This window comes from Diabrotica virgifera, chromosome 6, assembly GCF_917563875.1.
Source record: "Diabrotica virgifera virgifera chromosome 6, PGI_DIABVI_V3a".
NCBI lineage: Eukaryota > Metazoa > Arthropoda > Insecta > Coleoptera > Chrysomelidae > Diabrotica > Diabrotica virgifera.
Window position 1 is genome coordinate 140,669,039 of NC_065448.1, and position 17,956 is coordinate 140,686,994.

General features: G+C 31.9%; 1 protein-coding gene across 6 annotated transcripts in view; it reads left to right on the forward strand.

The window, feature by feature from the left end:
* Positions 1-8,293: 8,293 nt before the first annotated feature.
* Positions 8,294-17,956, forward strand: part of LOC114325319 (coiled-coil domain-containing protein AGAP005037-like) — a 250,810-nt gene continuing 241,147 nt past the window's right edge. For all 6 annotated transcript variants that reach the window (XM_050654050.1, XM_050654052.1, XM_050654049.1 and 3 more), the window contains exon 1: positions 8,294-8,419. In XM_050654050.1, the coding sequence (XP_050510007.1) occupies positions 8,317-8,419 (103 nt within the window). In that variant the 5' untranslated portion in view covers positions 8,294-8,316. The remainder of the gene's footprint in view (positions 8,420-17,956) is intronic.

The following is a 17,956-nucleotide window of genomic DNA, read 5'->3' on the forward strand; positions in this document are numbered from 1 at the left end:
CATCAGATAAAACAAACATTTTTTCAGTTTGACTGAGTTTTTTACCAAGAAATGAACAATACTGTATACAACTGTACGTAATTTAGATGTATTGTCCATATTTATTTCATGTTTTCTCAATTATAATGGAGTTTATCTGTAAGTATACAATATTTTATTAATTTGTACCATATTCTCCGGCTAACCCGGATTTTCGATAATTCGGATCGGCCGCGGTCCCGATTAATCCGACTTATCGAGGTGCCACTGTACTTGTCTTCCTTTTCTGGTAACATTTTTCTACTTGCGTCTTCAGTTATTTGCTTTATTTGCTTTCATTTTTGTTTTACTTCTACGAGTACCTACATAATTTTTTTTTCAAAATAATTTCTTTATTTCTTTTTTATATCTATTATTAGACAAGGCGGAAACAGCGGGTTCGTTGGGGAAAATATTCCCATGAGATATTTTTGCATAATCACATTCGTGAAACATCCCAGAATAAGGTTCAAGAAGTCGCCCACGAGAAAAGTGGGCCAATTTTTTTTTAACAATTTTTTTTTAATCAAATTGCAAAAGTCAATATTTTGGCCCGGACTAATTTTTTTTAGGTTTTTTGGACTATTCTGGACCAAAAAGGTCTCTTATAATTTTTCTCTAACGTTGATCTTTTTCGAGTTATAAGCAAGTTAAAATTTGAAAAACGCGAAAATGGCCATTTCTAAGGCTTAATAACTCGGTCAAAAATTATTATTTTGAAAGTCAGAAAGTGACTAAATCAAAGTTTAAAGTCGCCGTTACATGATCCTGAAAAAATCTGTGTCATTAATTTACTACTAAGCTGTTATTTTTAATTAATAACAATGAGTGGTTGTATCCTATTGACGCTGCTGTAAATGTGAGTGCGAGTAAGATGCACAATTGGACTGCTGGAATAGCTTCTCTCTCGCACTCAGCATTTACAGCCCCGCACACGTGCATGGCGCTTATTATTATTACTTAAAAATAACAGCTTAGTAATAAAATAGTGACAAAAATTTCTTCAGGTTCTTGTAGGGGGGGCTTTAAACTTTGATTTAGTCATATATTGACTTTCATAATAATAACTTTTAACCGAGTTATTAAGCCCTGAAAATCGCCATTTTTCGTTTTTTTCAATTTTAAATTGCTTATAAGTCGAAAACGATCAACTTTAGAGAAAAATTATAAGAGACCTTTTTTGTCCAGAATGGTCCAAAACATTAAAGAAAAAATTGCTCGGGCCAAAAATATTGATTCTTGCACTTTGATTAAAAAAAAATTGTTAAAAAAAATTGGCCCACTTTTCACTTGGGCGACTTCTTGAACCTTATTGTGGGATATCTCACGAATGTGATTATGCAAAAAAATCTCATGGGAATATTTTTCCCTTCGAACCCGCCGTTTTTGCCTTGTCTATATGTCTGATATTTTCCTTTAAATCTGTTACTTTTTTTACACTTTCCTTTGTCGATATTTTTTTAAACAGGTTTATACGAAATTTTTACTAAAAAGTGATCGGAGCTATAGCTTGACAGCTCTCATACTTCTAACGTATGTGATGAAATTTGCATGTCGTTTTTTAATCAGTACGTAATCAATTTGATTGAGTGTTTTTCTATCTGGAGATGTCTACGTTTGCAATGCTTTACCATCATTGTTCTGTAAATATCCCCTTTTCCCATATTTACATTTATATCTCCCATCAGAATTTGGCGTCATGTTTTGCTCATAAGATAGGTCCATATTTCTTCTTCCATTTTCCCCGCATTGTATCTACTCTACTATGGTTGTTTGTTGTTTATTTGGGTTTATATGACTGCGGACACTAAATCCATTCGCCAATTTTACTATTTTTTATTTTATTAGTCATTTTTTCGTATCTTATCCTAAAACTAATACTAATATAACAAACAATTCTACTAATAAATAATTATTTTTGTATTTTTTTTTAATAATTTTTTATATATATATATATATATTTTTATTAATTTTTTTCCAAATGATGTTCTCAGAGTTCCACAGCAAAAACTGCAACATTCTTCTTTAGCCCTCTACTTCATTCGAAAGCTATTTTACTATGGACTGTCCAAGTTCGTCATTCATTTTTATCTACATATTTTTTTTTTTATATTTTTTTTAATTATTATATTTTTTTTTTCTATTTTTTTTATATATCTTTTTTATATTTTTTCTTTCTTTTTTTTTTATTATTTTTTTTTTTTATTTTTTTTTTATTTTTTTTTTATTTTTTTTTTTTATTTTTTTTTTATTTTTATTTTATTATTTTTTTTATATTTCTTTTCTTTTTTTTTTTCTTTTCTTTTCTTTTCTTTTTCTTTTAACATATAACAATTTACAAGAAATACTTACTCTATATTTTACAATTACAATTTAAGCTTAATATCTAAAATATGTTTATACAATAGTCGGTATACCAACTCATTATTTTCTAATGTTAATAAATAATTTAAATTAATGGGATGGTGGACATCAGTCAAAGAATACAGTGAATTTAAAAACATATTAACTTTATTAGAGATAAGAGAACAGGTCAAAATTTTGTGTTGTAGATTGCCCAACTGTCCACAAATACATTGTGGACTATCAGCTATATTAATTTTAAATAAATATGATGGAGTAAGACAGTGGTCAAATCTCATTCTGCATATGGTTCTTATCATATCTTTTGTCGACTCCATTTTAGAAAACCAAGGTTTATCCGTTATATAGTTTCTGATTGATCTGTAGTGGTTTCCTGTATTTACGTTTTCATCAATATACCTTTCTTTCCATTCTTTCTTAATCTCTTTGAATAAATTTGATTCAATATCTTTTGGCGTACAAAGATAATGGGTTAATACTCCTTGTGTCACCGCGTTTTTAGCCAATTCATCTACCATTTCATTTCCAGTTATTCCACAGTGGCTTTTAACCCATGCCAACTTAACAGACTTTCCTTGTTGCTGAAGTTCTTTAATTTTATTTATGATATATAATTCAATGTAGTTCACTTTTGATTTAGGATTTATAGCACTAATTTTACTAAGAGAACTTTTACTGTCACTAAAAATTATAAACTTTGAATGATTTATATTAGATAAATATTTTAGTGCTTCCATTATCGCTATTAATTCAGCTGTGTATATACTCATAATAGAATTTAGTTTAAACATTTTACTAATTTTATTACTGCTATCCCAATAGGCACATCCCACACCTTCAATATTTTTTGATGCATCTGTATATAGCATACAATAATCTTTGAACATTTGTGAACTGTCGGAGATAAACACTAATTTTCTTAAAGATATAGGCAACTTGCTATAGTCCCTTAAAAAGTATACCTGAACTTGTTCCATACTATTAAAGTCAATATTATAATTTGGGTTTATGTCATATTTATAAAGTTGTTTATCATATATTGTCATTTTTGAATATAAATCTATCATATTTAGAGTTTTCTTTTTTATCCAATATTTTTCTGTCAAGTCTGCTAAAAACAGTTGATGTATTTTGGAACTCTACTATGGTTGAAATAAACGATATTTTCTATGTTCTCTTCTCCCGACCTTAGTTATTTCGTTTTTTGAATAGGTACAATATTCAGTTTATATCCCTTTCATTATCTCCTTTATATACTGAAAAATGATCACATTCCATCTTGTCAAAGTGACTTTGGGTTTTTTACGTTTTCCATTTTCTTAACAATAATCTTACTTGTTATCATTGCCATTTTATTTCTAAACATAATAATCCAATTCCTCTTTTGGACTCGATTATTGTGTCATTATTTTTTTTTGTCACACTCGATAAAAAACTTATTCAACATAGATATTATATTAATTACAGCGATCAATAATAAATTGAAGCTTAATAATTACCTAACGTCCAGAAAGACTCATTAAGAAATTTTCGAGAAAATTTGTCTGTATAAAAAGGTTATTAATAGTCTGGGCTGATTATCGGATAATAGGCCATTTTTGGGAAAAGTTATTTACCAGCAATTTTATTGCTGGAATCGAATTATAAGATCCTATATATTAATAATATAGATATGCAAAGTCCTCAGATAGTGTGCTACTTTTTTTATAAACAAAATGGCGCCCGAAAATCGTGTTTTTTTCAATTACTGCTCTAGCACTCCGAAGATTTTAACTTTACAACAAAAACACTCAAATAAAAATTCACCGTGATTAAATTATGCATAGAGACGTGTTTTTCCCGATCTGCTCCGACGAAAATTTTCCTCGAAAAATGCGGGTTTTCCCAACAAAATCTTTAATTTTCAAATAAAGTTTTAGATAAGTAGTTATTTAATAATTATTAAATAATTTGGTGACTTAAAAGCCTTCTTGGTTTAGATTATAGTTCCAGAAGTTGGTGAAAATTAAACGGATATTTTAGCAACAATTCAATTGTTAATTAATAATTTACGGTCGCAATAATAACTAAAATAATTATGATACACTGATAAAACTTTGAAATCTTATAAAGATGAGATGCCTATTTAACATTTTGTCGACAAAATATAAATTTTTTATTTTTTTGCATAATCTTTAAATGTTTAAATAAAAATAGTTATAAACAAATTAACGTTTCTCAGAAAGATTTTATTATATTATAATTTTAAAAAATAGCTAAAATGCACATTTCAAATATCTTGAAAATGAATGCTTTAAATCTTTTTTGCAACCATTTGCAAAAAAGTTATGAAACAGCAAAGTAAACATACGACTACTACGGTGTTAATATTTTTTTTAAATTCTTTCAAAGCGTAGAAGTGAGTTTAAAGTACAAGCTAATTATTTATAAAACAATATCGATTATCAGCTTAATGGTTATATTTTAAGTAAAGATTATAAATATATTTTTTTGTAATTTACACGCGCGAAAGTAGAATAATACAGTACCGTAGCTACCCGCCCACATACACAACTCGCGCGAGTTTAAGCGTGTCAGTCGCTTCGAGTGAACATTTTATCTTCGGCTCTGTATCAAACCTACTTTCGCGCTAAAAATTACAAAAAAAAGTATTTTTAATCTTTGATTAAAATATAACCATTGCACTAATTTTTGACATTCTTTGTGAGTAATTAGATTGTACCATAGACTCACTTTTAAGCTTTGAAACAATTAAAACAAATTATAAACAATGGAGATATCGTATATTTATTTTGCTGTTTCCTAACTTTTTTGCAAATGGTTGGAAATTTTTTTAAAGCATTCATTTTCAAGACCTATGAAATACGCATTTTAAGTATTTTTTAAAATTAGAATATAATAAACAATTTCTAAGAAATGTTAATTTGTTTATAACAATTTTTTTAAACATTTAAAGATTATGCAAAAAAATGAAAAATTTATATTTTGTCGACAAAATATTAAATAGGCATCACACCTTTATAATCTTTCTAAGTTTGATCAATGTCTCATGATTATTTTGGTTGTTATTGCGACTGTAAATTGTTAATTAACAATTGAATTGTTGCTAAAATATTCGTTTCATTTTAACCGGCTTCTGAATTTATAATCTATACCAAGAGAGCTTTTATTTCACCTAGCTATATAATTATTGATAAATAATTACTGGCCCAAAAAATTTATTTGAAAATTCGAGATTTTGTTGGGAAAACTCACATTTTCCGAGGAAAATTTTCGTCGGAGCAAATCGGGAAAAACATGCCTCTATGTAGAATTAAATTGGGGTGAATTTTTATTTGAGTATTTTTGGTGTAAAGTTAAAATCTTCGGAGTTATAGAGCAATAATTGAAAAAAATACGATTTGTCGGCGCCATTTTGTTTATAAAAAAAGTAGCACACTATCTGTGGACTTTGCATACCTATATTAATAATATATAGGATCTTATAGTTCGATTAAAGCAATAAAATTGCTGGTACATAACCTTTCTTTGTACTTTACTAATTAGACTACGTATTATAACTATTTTTTTTTCAAAATTTAAAGATTATGCAAAAAAAAAGAAAAATTTATATTTTGTCGATAAAATATTAAACAAGCATCTCATCTTTATAATCTTTATAAGTTTGATCAATGTATCATGATTATTTTGGTTATTATTGCGATCGTAAATTGTTAATTAACAATTGAATTGTTGCTAAAATATTCGTTTCATTTTAACCGGCTTCTGGAATTACAATCTATACCAAGAAATCTTTGACGTCACTAAGTTATTTAATTATTGATTAATAATTACTTACCTAAAACTTTATTTGAAAATTATAGTTTTTGTTAGGAAAACCCGCATTTTCCGAGGAAAATTTTCGTCGGAGCAAATCGTGAAAAACATATCTCTATGCAGAATTTAATTGCGGTGAATTTTTATTTGGGTGTTTTAGTTGTAAAGTTAAAATCTTCGGAGTTCTAGAGCAATAATTGAAAAAAACACGATTTTCGGGCGCCATTTTGTTTATAAAAAAAGTAGCACACTATCTGAGGACTTTGCATATCTATATTATTAATATATAGGATCTTATAATTCGATTCCAGCTATAAAATTGCTGGTAAATAACTTTTCCATGAATTTTGCTAATTAGCCCAGAGTATAATGGTTTTCTGATGAAATATCTGACAAATTAGAAGCCTTCGAGTTATAGGCACACGGAACGGTATTAAAAATAAGTTGGGTGGATAGAGTCACGAATGTCGAAGTGTTTCAGAAGAATGGGAAAAGAAAGAGAGGTTTTAAATACAATAATTAGAAAACTGCAATGTCTGGGACATGTCATGAGGGGCGAGCGTTATAACTTGTTGCAGTTAGTAATACAAGGAAGAATACAGGGTAGAAGGAGTCGTGGAAGAAGACGCATCTCCTTGGTCAACAATTTGAGAGCTTGGTTTAATTGCATGTCTGTTCATCTCTTTAGAGCAGCACTATTATCACATTTTACGGATTCAGTCCAAGTTGTGGAGCCGCTCCCGTAGGAAGAAAATTTTGATTCGGTTTCTTTGTGGATTCATGATCAAAATATCCCTTTTACAAATCAGAAGTGTGTCGGGCGAAATTTTTAGACGAAATTGTTTAAAAAATATTTAATTTTTTTTTTTTATTTTTGCTTGAGAAAATGCTATAGAAAATATATTTTTTGGTTTTCTGTGTTATTCTAAAGAAAATTAGTCTCTTGTCATTTTTCTCTAAAGTAGATAGTTTTCGAGTTATACGTATTTTGAAATCTGAATACCGAATATGAATCTAGCTATACCATTGTTTTTTAATTGCTAATTATGTGCGTCCACTCGAAATTAACTCCTCCGCGCGTCGTACTATGTGCAGTGTTTCTATCACACTATATGATTGCCATATTTAATTAGCAAATTAGCCATAATTAATTGAAGAAATAAACAAATTATTAAAAAAATTATGTTAATAATAAATTATAAACTTGTAATAAAATGTGAAGTATTGTTGAAATACTAATGTTGAAACTGAATGTTTAAGAGGAAACAGTAGCGATCAACAGGTAGCGAAAACGCGTTCCAAGATTGCGGCTGTAGTTTTGAATATTTTTTCGAGATATTTGGCAAACGTAGTCGTAATATAATAAAGAATGGCGGTACAGAGCCCAATTTGAAAAATATATTAATATGTGGAAATAACTCTGTAATTAAATATAAAATTAAAAAACGAGCCTGTACCGCCTTTAAGAAGAACAAAAAAATACACTTTCTTCAAATAAACTTTTTATCCGATGCCTAGATTTTGTGTTATTTTGGAACTACTAATGAAATAAAAAATTTTAGTAGTTCCAAAATGACACAAAATCTAGGCATCGGATAAAAAAGTTTATTTGAAGAAAGTGTATTTTTCTGTTCTTCTTAATGGTGGTACAGGCTCGTTTTTTTAATATTGTATTTAATTACAGAGTAATTTCCACATATTAATATATTTTTCAAATTGGGCTCTGTACCGCCTTTCTTTATTATATTACGAATACGTGTGCCAAATATCTCGAAAAAATATTCAAAATTACAGCCGCAATCTTGGAACGCGTTTTTGCTACCTGTTGATCGCTACTGTTTCCTCTTAAGGTTTAATTTAGGCACTTGTCAATCTCAAAAATAATAATTTTAATCTGAGTTTTCAGTCCTCGAAATTGCGTATTTTTGCATTTAACAGATGTTAAATCACCTATAACTCGAAAACTATTAACAAGAGACCATTTTGCCCAATAGCCCAAAAATAATTTACAGAGCAAAAAAGGTCATCTTTGTAAAAACTCTATAAAAAGTACATTGCACAGAAAAAGTTAACATTATATTATTGTTACAGGGTAGCGGAGGGAAAGCCCCATACTATATGGGTTCAACTGCCAGTTTACCACGGGGTGCAACTTTTTTAAGAACTTATTCTCCAGCAGTATCAAGTTTATCCGCTGATCGAATGAAACCCCTTCCAACCGGTAAGAGTAGTTACCAGTTTTAATTAACATGCATGTTTTTTAAATAGAACTAGCGAATCGACTGTACCGTAATTTTTGGATTGTTATAAAAGAAACTTAATAAATGCATTAATTCATCTGCTATTAATAGTTTGGTTATTGTATTTTTAATGCATACCAACTGCATACAGTGATGAGCGCGCTAATCCGGTACTACGAAGTAAATAGAGATGAAACTGGTAGAGGTGGAAATTATCGACATAAACGTATAAATTAACATTACATTACACAGTTTCCCACCTTTGGACGTATCGAATGAATATGAAAACTGTCACTGTGACAGGAGAATTTTATAAAATACTCCCGTCACAGACGTCTAAAGGTAGGAAACTATGTAATGTAATGTTAATTTCTACAATAATGAATAAATCAGTTTCAATTTCGTTGCAACACGAAAATACAGCAGCATTATTCTTCTAGTTCAATCAGAGAGTGCAGCAAGCACCTCTACCAGTATCGAAACTTATTAGTCTCCCATCAGGAGGCACATATGCTGCTCTCTCTGACCCAACCAGGACAAACCCCGGCGTGCAGTGATGGATTGCAACAAACGAAATGGCAGGGATGCCCTAGCAGCAACTGCTAGCAGAAGACTAAGTTTTCAATCTAATAGCACAAAAAACAACATCAAAAAATGTTACTCTACATCCTACCAGATTGAAAACAATGGGAACCTTCTCTGGTTACATCTCCGAGGCTTCTACAATTTACAAGCCGTAACGGATGCTGAGACTAAGGAAGACGAGAGAATTTTACAATTTAAAATTCACGTCCCATCGGTTCAGCGCGGTAAAGTTCCAACGAGAATGGTTCCCTTCGTACTCCAATCAGAATAAACATGTAAATCAAAAATGAATAAACCATTTTCGAAACCGGTAGAAGTGCTTGCTGCACTCTCTTATTGAACTAGAGTAATAATGCGGCTGTATTTTCGTGTTGCAACGAAATTGAAAATGGTTTATTCATTTTTGATTTACATGTTTACTCTGATTGGAGTACGAAGGGAACCATTCTCGTTGGAACTTTACCGCGCTGAGCTGATGGGAAGTGAATTATAAATTGTACAGTTCCCTCATCTTCCTTAGTCTCAGCATCCGTTATGGCTTGCAAATTATAGAAGCCTCGGAGGTGTAACCGGAGAAGGTTCTCATTGTTTTCAATCTGGTAGGATGTAGAGTAACATTTTTTGATGTTGTTTTATATGCTATCAGATTGAAAACTTAGTATTTTGCTAGCAGTTGCCGCTAGGGCATCTCTGCCGTTTCGTTAGTTGCAATCCGTCACTGCACGCCGCGGTTTGTCCTGGTTGGGTCAGAGAGAGCAGCATATTATGTGCCTCCTTATGAGAGACTAATAAGTTTCGAAACCGGTAAAGGTGCTTGCTGCACTCTCTGATTGAACTAGAATAATAGTACGGCTGTATTTTCGTGTTGCAACGAAATTGAAAATGGTTTATTCATTTTTTATTTACATGTTTACTCTGATTGGAGTACGAAGGGTACCATTCTCGTTAGAACTTTACCGCGCTGAGCAGATGGGACGTGAATTATAAATTGTAAAATTCCCTCATCTTCCTTAGTCTCAGCATTCTTTATGGCGTGAAAATTGTAGAAGCCTCGGAGATGTAACCAGAGAAGGTTCCCATTGTTTTCAATCTGGTAGGATGTAGAGTAACATTTTTTGATGTTGTTTTATGTGCTATTAGATTGAAAACTTAGTCTTCCGTCGTCTGTTAATTTCTACGTTTATACCGATAATTTCCACCTCTACTAGTTTCGTCTCTCTTTACTTCGCAATGTATTATGTTTTCCATTTTTTGCGGTATTCTTCCGGTTATTAGCTCGCTCAGCACTGTATAATAGTGTACTTTATGCCATGTAGATATAAAGAAGTGCGCTTCATGACTCGCTTATAGCTTTTTTAAGAGTTAAATACATTGTTATCGGTTTTTGTATTTGGTACGGTTACGAGAAAAACTGACTTTCTACCCTAAGGTTTTTATATCAATCTGATTTTGTTGAGTTCATATTATTTTGATTGTTATCGTTAATGTTTAAATCACTTTAAAGACTTCTTGTTTCGAATCAACAGTTTTTTTGCTTAATGTCCTTTGGCGTCACTTATCGTATTTGGCGTGAATATCATTCCCAAATTCTCATATTTGAGCATACGATCAGACCGTGTACGTATCTCCTTCTTCTTTGTGTGCCGTGCTTGTTTTTAAGCGTTGGCTATCGTCGCATTATCAAGCTGATGAAATTTTTCTCGCTCGGCAACTATATGAAACAATTCCTCGACCGTTCGACCTGTCCATTGAATAATGTTACGCAGCCAAGACAGTTGTTTTCTTCCAACGCAGCGTTTTCCTTCGATTTTGTCCTAAATGATCAATCGGAGTAAGCGATATTTAGGTCCTCTCATTATATGACCGAAGTATTGAACCTTTCTCATTTTTATGAAGTTGATCAATTCTCGCTCTTTGGGCATGGTCTCCAGCACACGGTGTTAGTTATGTGTGCTGTCCATGGGATTCTGAGCATGTGACGGTAACACCACAACTCGAACGCTTTTAACTTGTTGTTTCTTAATTTTTGTTGTCCATGTTTTGCATCCGTGGAACAAAACTGACCAGTCGTAGCATTTCAATACTCTTAGACGTGTGTCACTCACAGATTTTTACTGCACAATATAGAACGCCAGCTAATAAAACTTTTTTCTACGGCCGTGCTAAATCAGCCACTTCCCGCACGCATTCCGTTTCCGAAAGTTGCACTTTTCCGCACGGCGTACGGGAAAGTAGAATATCTTTTAATATGGCATTATAATATATTATAATACATGCAATAAACTAATATTTAGATATTATTTACTAATTTGTTTCAAATGTATCTTATTGTGTTCATGTTTTAATGAAATTAACGTAATAATTCGATGACATAAAATGATTTTGACATAATATTTGAAAGTCAAATCAGTAGACAATTACAATGGTTTTGAATCGTCGTCATGGAAACCAATATCGTCGTCGTGGTATCCCATTATATTGAAAGTTTGGTTTTGACAACCTTGTCAGATAATTCATTTGTGTATTTTCACTCCTAAATAAAAATTGATATTATGACTATTTTTTGTGGCTTTTTTCCAAACGTACGGCCCTATAAAAAATATTGTTACTAACTCATGCGGAAAGTGTCTTCTCCGCACTCGACTGCTTGCCCGAACTACGCTATCGCGTTGTTCGGGTCAACGGCAGTCTCGTGCGTAAAAGTATTACTTTCCGCACTAGTTAGGAAAATAACTATTTCGTGCAAGTTCTATTCTGGTCGAAATTTCGTCATCACTTTCAACCCTGTAGTCAATACAGCTACCGAGATACCTATCTCTCTCTCGTTCCATCCCTCCTTGTGGAGTATTGGGCGCTTATGCGTTTCTTGGCCAAAAGTGTAAGATTGCTGTCTGGCCGGGACAGCGCATCTTCTTTTGTTTTTATTCTCTGGATAAATTGTGAACTAATTCCCTCCACTCTCTTCTATATTTTGCTCTCTTTTTGATTTCGCCCCATCTTAGTCCAATTTTTTCGCGTTCTCTGCTTGTTGTCTGGTCTGCCTCTCTTTCTTTTCCCGTCTGGTTGGTATTAAAGTGCTGTGCTGCTTTGGTCTTTCCTCAAAGTGTGGCCGATCCATTTCCATTTTTTCCTTGACTGTAGTAGATATGTTAGTTTGCTTTGTCCTTTCCCACAATTCTGTATTAGTTATTTTGTTTGGCCAGTATATTTTCAGAATTTTTCTTAGAGATTTGTTTACAAATTTTTGTAGTTTTTTATTTGTATTTTCGTCCTGTTTCCATGTTTCTGCTCCGTAGAGCAGTATACTTTTAATGCAACTATTAAAGATTTTAATTTTTGTTGTTTCCGATATTTCATTTGTTTGCCAAATTCTATTTAAAGCGTTGAATGCGTGTTGAGCCTTTGTTATTCTCGTCTGTATATCCTTTTTACACCTCCCGCTCCTTTCCATGACAGATCCCAAATATGTGAACTTGTCTACCTCTTCTACTTCTTTACCGTTTATCATTATTTTATTATTTGGATGGTTATTATTTTTTAGAAGTTTAGTTTTCTCTATGTTACTCGAAGTCCGATCGTGTCGGAGTACTGTGCCAATTTGTCAACTTTTGCTTTCATATGATTTCGGTGTTCAGTTATCAAGCAGATGTCATCTGCAAATTCGAGATCTTCTAACTGTTTAAATAGGTTCCACCTGATGCATGTTCGATCGTCGCTTACTTTTCTCATTATCCAATCTATCATAATAAGGAATAGGGTAGGGGATAGTACACATCCGTTTAACTCCTCTTTCTATGGATATTTTTTCTGTTACTTCACCTGAATGTTCTAGTTTAACTCCACTTTCTATGGATATTTCTTCTGTTACTTCACCTGAATGTTCTAGTTTGGCTTTGTATCCTTCGTAGAAGAGTTTAATAAAGTTTATGATTTTTAGTGGTATCCGATATAATCTAAGGATTTTCCACATCTGTGCCCTATTTACACGGTCAAAGGCCTTTTCGAAGTCGATAAGACTGACATCTATATCTTTATTCCATTCATTTGTTTGTTGCAAGATAATTCTAAGGGTGCAAATGTGATCAATAGTGGAATGGCTGGAACGAAAGCCTGCTTGGTTGTGTCTCAGTTTTTATCTAGCTCCGGCTTCAATTTTTCCAATATGATTTTGGTCAGCACTTTGGATGTGGCACTTATTAGTGTTATTGCACGTCAATTGTTGCATTTGGTCAGGTCTCCTTTTTTGGGTATTTTTATAATCAATCCCTCTTTCCATTCCTTTGGCAATTCTTCGTCCGTCCATATTTTATTCAGAATTGTATGTAGCATCTCTACTGACTGCTCGGTGTCTGCTTTTATTATGCCAATGGGTATATTGTCGATTCCTGCGGCTTTGCCATTTTTTAGAAGTTTTAGGGTGTTTTAAAATTTTTCCCTTGTAATTTCTCCAATATTCACTTCTAGCTCTGGTGATCCTACTTCATCTTCTATGATTTCAGTTATTTTATGCTTAGCATATATCTCTTCGAAGTATTCCTTCCATCTTTGTATTATTTCTTTTTCATTTTTTATTCTATTTCCGTGTTTATCCTTTACTTCTCGTATATTTCGTTGTGCTTTTCCTGTTAAGTTTCGTATGATTGTATATTGTGTTCGTAAGTTGTTTTCTTTCGCTGCTTCTTCTGATATATTTAGCATCTCATTTATATAATTTCTTTTATCTTTTCTGGCTTGTTTATCTACTTCTGCGTTTTTTGCCATGCATTTCCTTTCAAGTGAGCCTCTTCTTCCGATCCTTCCATTTGTAGAATTTCTTCTTTGATTTTTTTTCTTTCTTCTATCAGTAGTAGAGTATATTTAGTAATCCATTTTTTATTTTGTCTTCTTTTTAATCCGATTGTTTCTTTTGCTGTATCTATCATCACTTCTTTAAAATATTTTCATGTTTCTTCGACTGACTCTCCAGTTTGTTGTGATACTGTTCGGTTAATTGCCAGTTTCTCACTGAATTTATTTCTTGTTTTAGGGCATCAACGTTGTACTTGTTCCTTCTGCTGATTTTTTTGGTTTTTATCTCTGGCTAATTTCGTTTTTAGTCTCGCTTTGATTAGCATGTGGTCTGACCCCACATCAGCACCTCTTAAGCTCCTGACATCTTGCAGCCAGCGTCTCCATTTATATTCAATTATTATGTGGTCTATTTAGTTCTTGTATCTCCCTCCTGGTGATTTCCATGTTTCTTTATGTATCCGCTTATGTTTAAATATACTTCCGCCTATTAAAAGTTCATTTTGCTCACAAAATTCGACTAATCTATTTCCATTGTCGTTTCTCTCTCCGATTCCCTCCTTTCCCATCACATGTTCATGTCCTGTATTATCATTTTCTATTTTAGCATTAAAGTCTCCGATTACTATTTTTATATCTCTTCTATATTTATACCGAGATATATATAGTGTTTCACTTTTCCAGGATTTAGTTATCTAATTTTAGTACTGAGTTTTCGATATTAATTATTTTTCCGACCACCATCCATTTTGTTTCCTTTGCGTTGACTCTTAAGCCCTTTGCAGTAAATTCGTTGTTTACAGCGTTCAACAGGGTTTGGAGGTCTTTTAGACTCTCTGCCACTATGGCGGTGTCATTTGTGTATCTGATGTTATTAATAATTTCACCAATGATTTGAACACCTTTGCGACGATTATTTAACGTTTTCTCATAATATATTGATTCGGTGTAGCCATTGAAAAATGTGGGTGACATAACACATCCCTGTCTGACACCACGCTCAATAGAAACTTGAGCTGAAACTTCTTGATCTAACTTAATATAAGCGGTCTTATTATAGTAAAGATTTTTCAGTAATCTAAGGTACGTGTCCAGACCAACAAAGTCCAAGCATTGAAAATTTAATGTATGTGGTACTCTATTAAAGCCTTTTTCGAAATCTACAAAAACGCTGGTATTCGCTGATAGTCTATTATATTCTATTATTCTATTATTCGCTGATATATTCGCAATATAGGGGGTCCCGTGGACACTTTCAGGTCGCCGCGATTTGATGGTGGTATTATAGGTTTTTTGGGTCGCTGAATCCAATGGAAGTGGTCTGGAAGCCCAAATGTGGTGCGTTTAATTGTTATTAACAAATTATTGTAAAATTAGGTGTTTTTCAAAAATTATTAGAAGCCCTGTACATAAATTGATAGTGTTAAGGTCTTCTCTTGTCTATTTTTGGTCGCTGAATCGAATGCGACTAGTCGCGATTACTCAAAATATGTTCTTATTTTGTTAACAACAAAATAATAGTTTATTCGCCGAAAAGCTCGAAATGCGCTATCTATGTACAGCAAGTTTGTAGTCTTTTTCATAGTATTTTTATACGCTAAAATGATTTCCGTTGGTCGTGATAGCTTAAACTACGATCCGACTTTATTATTAATAAATTATTGCAAAATTAACGGTTTATAGTACGTTCACTCACGGTTTTTGCTCTATATTTTAAAAAAGCACTTGATTGACATGAAATTTGGCACACACGTAGCTAACATGTAAAACGAAACAAGTGATATTGTGCCGATGTCTTCTTATACCCTGGGGGTGAGTTTTACCCCTTTTCGGGGGTGAAAAACGAAACCTTTAAAATAAGTCCGGAAGTTAATAAACTGATTAATTCTAAGCAACTTTTCACTTTCACACTGTTCTATACAGTTTTTTCACTAACTCAACACTTTTCGTGTTATTTGGTTTTTCTGTTGAAAAATAAATATATTCACTCACAAATAACTCGAAAAGTATTGACTTAGTGAAAAACTGTATAGAACAAACGTTGCTTAGAATTAATCAGTTTATCCAATTCCTGACTTATTTTAAAGGTTTTTCCTTTCACCCCCGACACGGGGTGAAACTCACACCCAGGGTAAAAGCACACATCGGCACAATATCACTTGTTTTGTTTGACATGTTAGCTACGTGCATGCCAAATTTCATGTCATTCCAAGTGGTTTTTTAAAATTTAGAGCAAAAACCGTGAGTAAACGTGCTATAAACCGTTATTTTTGCAATAATTTATTAATAACAAAGTCGGAACGTGGTTTAAGCTATCACGACTAGTGACAATCGATTTAGCGTATAAAAATACTATGAAAAAGACTACAAACTTGCTGTAGATAGCGCATTTCGAGCTTTTCGGCGAATGAACAATTATTTTGTTATTAACAAAATAAGAACACATTTTGAGTAATCGCGACTAGTCGCATTCGATTCAGCGACCAAAAATACACCAGAGAAGACCTTAACACTATCAATTCCACTTAACAGGGCTTCTAATAATTCCTGAAAAACACCCAATTTTACCATAATTTGTTAATAACAATTAAACGCACCATATTTGGGCTTCCAGATAGAGTTGCACAAGTTTGACTTGAATGTTTGAACTTGCTTGAGTTTGACTTAATTTCAAGTCAAACTCAAGTCAATCCTTCCGAAAAATAATTCGAGTCAAGTCAAACTGGTCAATCGTACAGATTTGAAAATTCAAACTGTTTGTCAAACTAGTTTGAAAAAGTTTGAAAAATAATTTATTTCGTAGCGATATACTTTTTTGTTGAGATAGACATGTTAGTTGCCAATTAAGATAAGAAAGTTAATAATACAATGAGTTCAATATAAAAGTAACTTGATATAGGAAGCGATTATAGTCAAAACAGGGTAATAAATTTCTTAAAAATGATTGCTGTATGCTTAGAATAATTGCTTGCAAGTTTAGTTTTATCGATATCATTGTTTTATATTTTTATTTAAGTGTTATTACTAGATTAAAACAAAGAATTCGTTCAATGGTTTCTTTTATCATAACAAGTGTAATTTAGTCTACTTTCACAAAAATTTATGAAGGAACAACAAAATATAATATTTTTAATAGAGTTTTATATGAACTACAAACTAATTTGCGGAGTAGGTGGATATCTAAGGGGGGAGGGATAGGAAAATTCTCCCCCCCCCCCTAAGGTGGTTCAAATTTTTTTTTGACAAATTTCAATAGATAGATATGTATTAGCTGGATATGATGTTTAAACCACAGACAGACAAATAAAATCCAATAAACCAGCTATTTAGGATAATAATTAAGAAAACTTAATGCATCTTCATTAATTTATTTAATTTAAACCCCAACATAACATTATTTGTAGCCTGTATCCGAAAAAAATAAAACCAATAACCCTATGGTCAGTTTTGAATTTTAAAGAAATACTTTCTGAGGGCCGAAAATCCCTGAAAACTTCTATAATGTATATTTTAATAAATTACAGAGTGAAAATAAAAGGGAAAATTTAGTGTGATTTTTAATTGAAATATTTCATTCATAAGAAACTTAGATATATTATTTATTCTAAGGGACTTTCGGCTCTCGGTATTAACGCAATCTTTCATTCTGCTTTTAAATTTTTCAAAAATACAGGATTCGAAAAAAAATGAATATTATATCTGCATTTAAAACACATTAAAAATTTTGACAGATAATATATTAGATTATAAACCTGGTACATTCCAGGTCAAATCATTCAGACAAAAACTTTTGGATCTCAGATTTGTCTGAAACTTAGTGTATAGCTTCTGCTTAATTCTACTTTTTTTTCTCTCAAAATACCATTTTAAGCGATTTTACAGTGATTTGGTATTTATTTAAACAAATTTGCATTTTTTATCGTAAATATCAATAGAAAAAATAATGTTTTAATAGTACGGACTCAAAAATTCATTATAACGCTTTGTAACAAGTTATTTTAACAAGTCGAATGCTAACCCGACTGGACTATAATATATAAGTTTGACTCTGATATTATTGCATGTCTTGTATCATAAAACTATATAAATTCTTCGAACCACCTAAAGTCCTGTGTTTTGGCTATGTGTGGGCAAATTTTCAACCA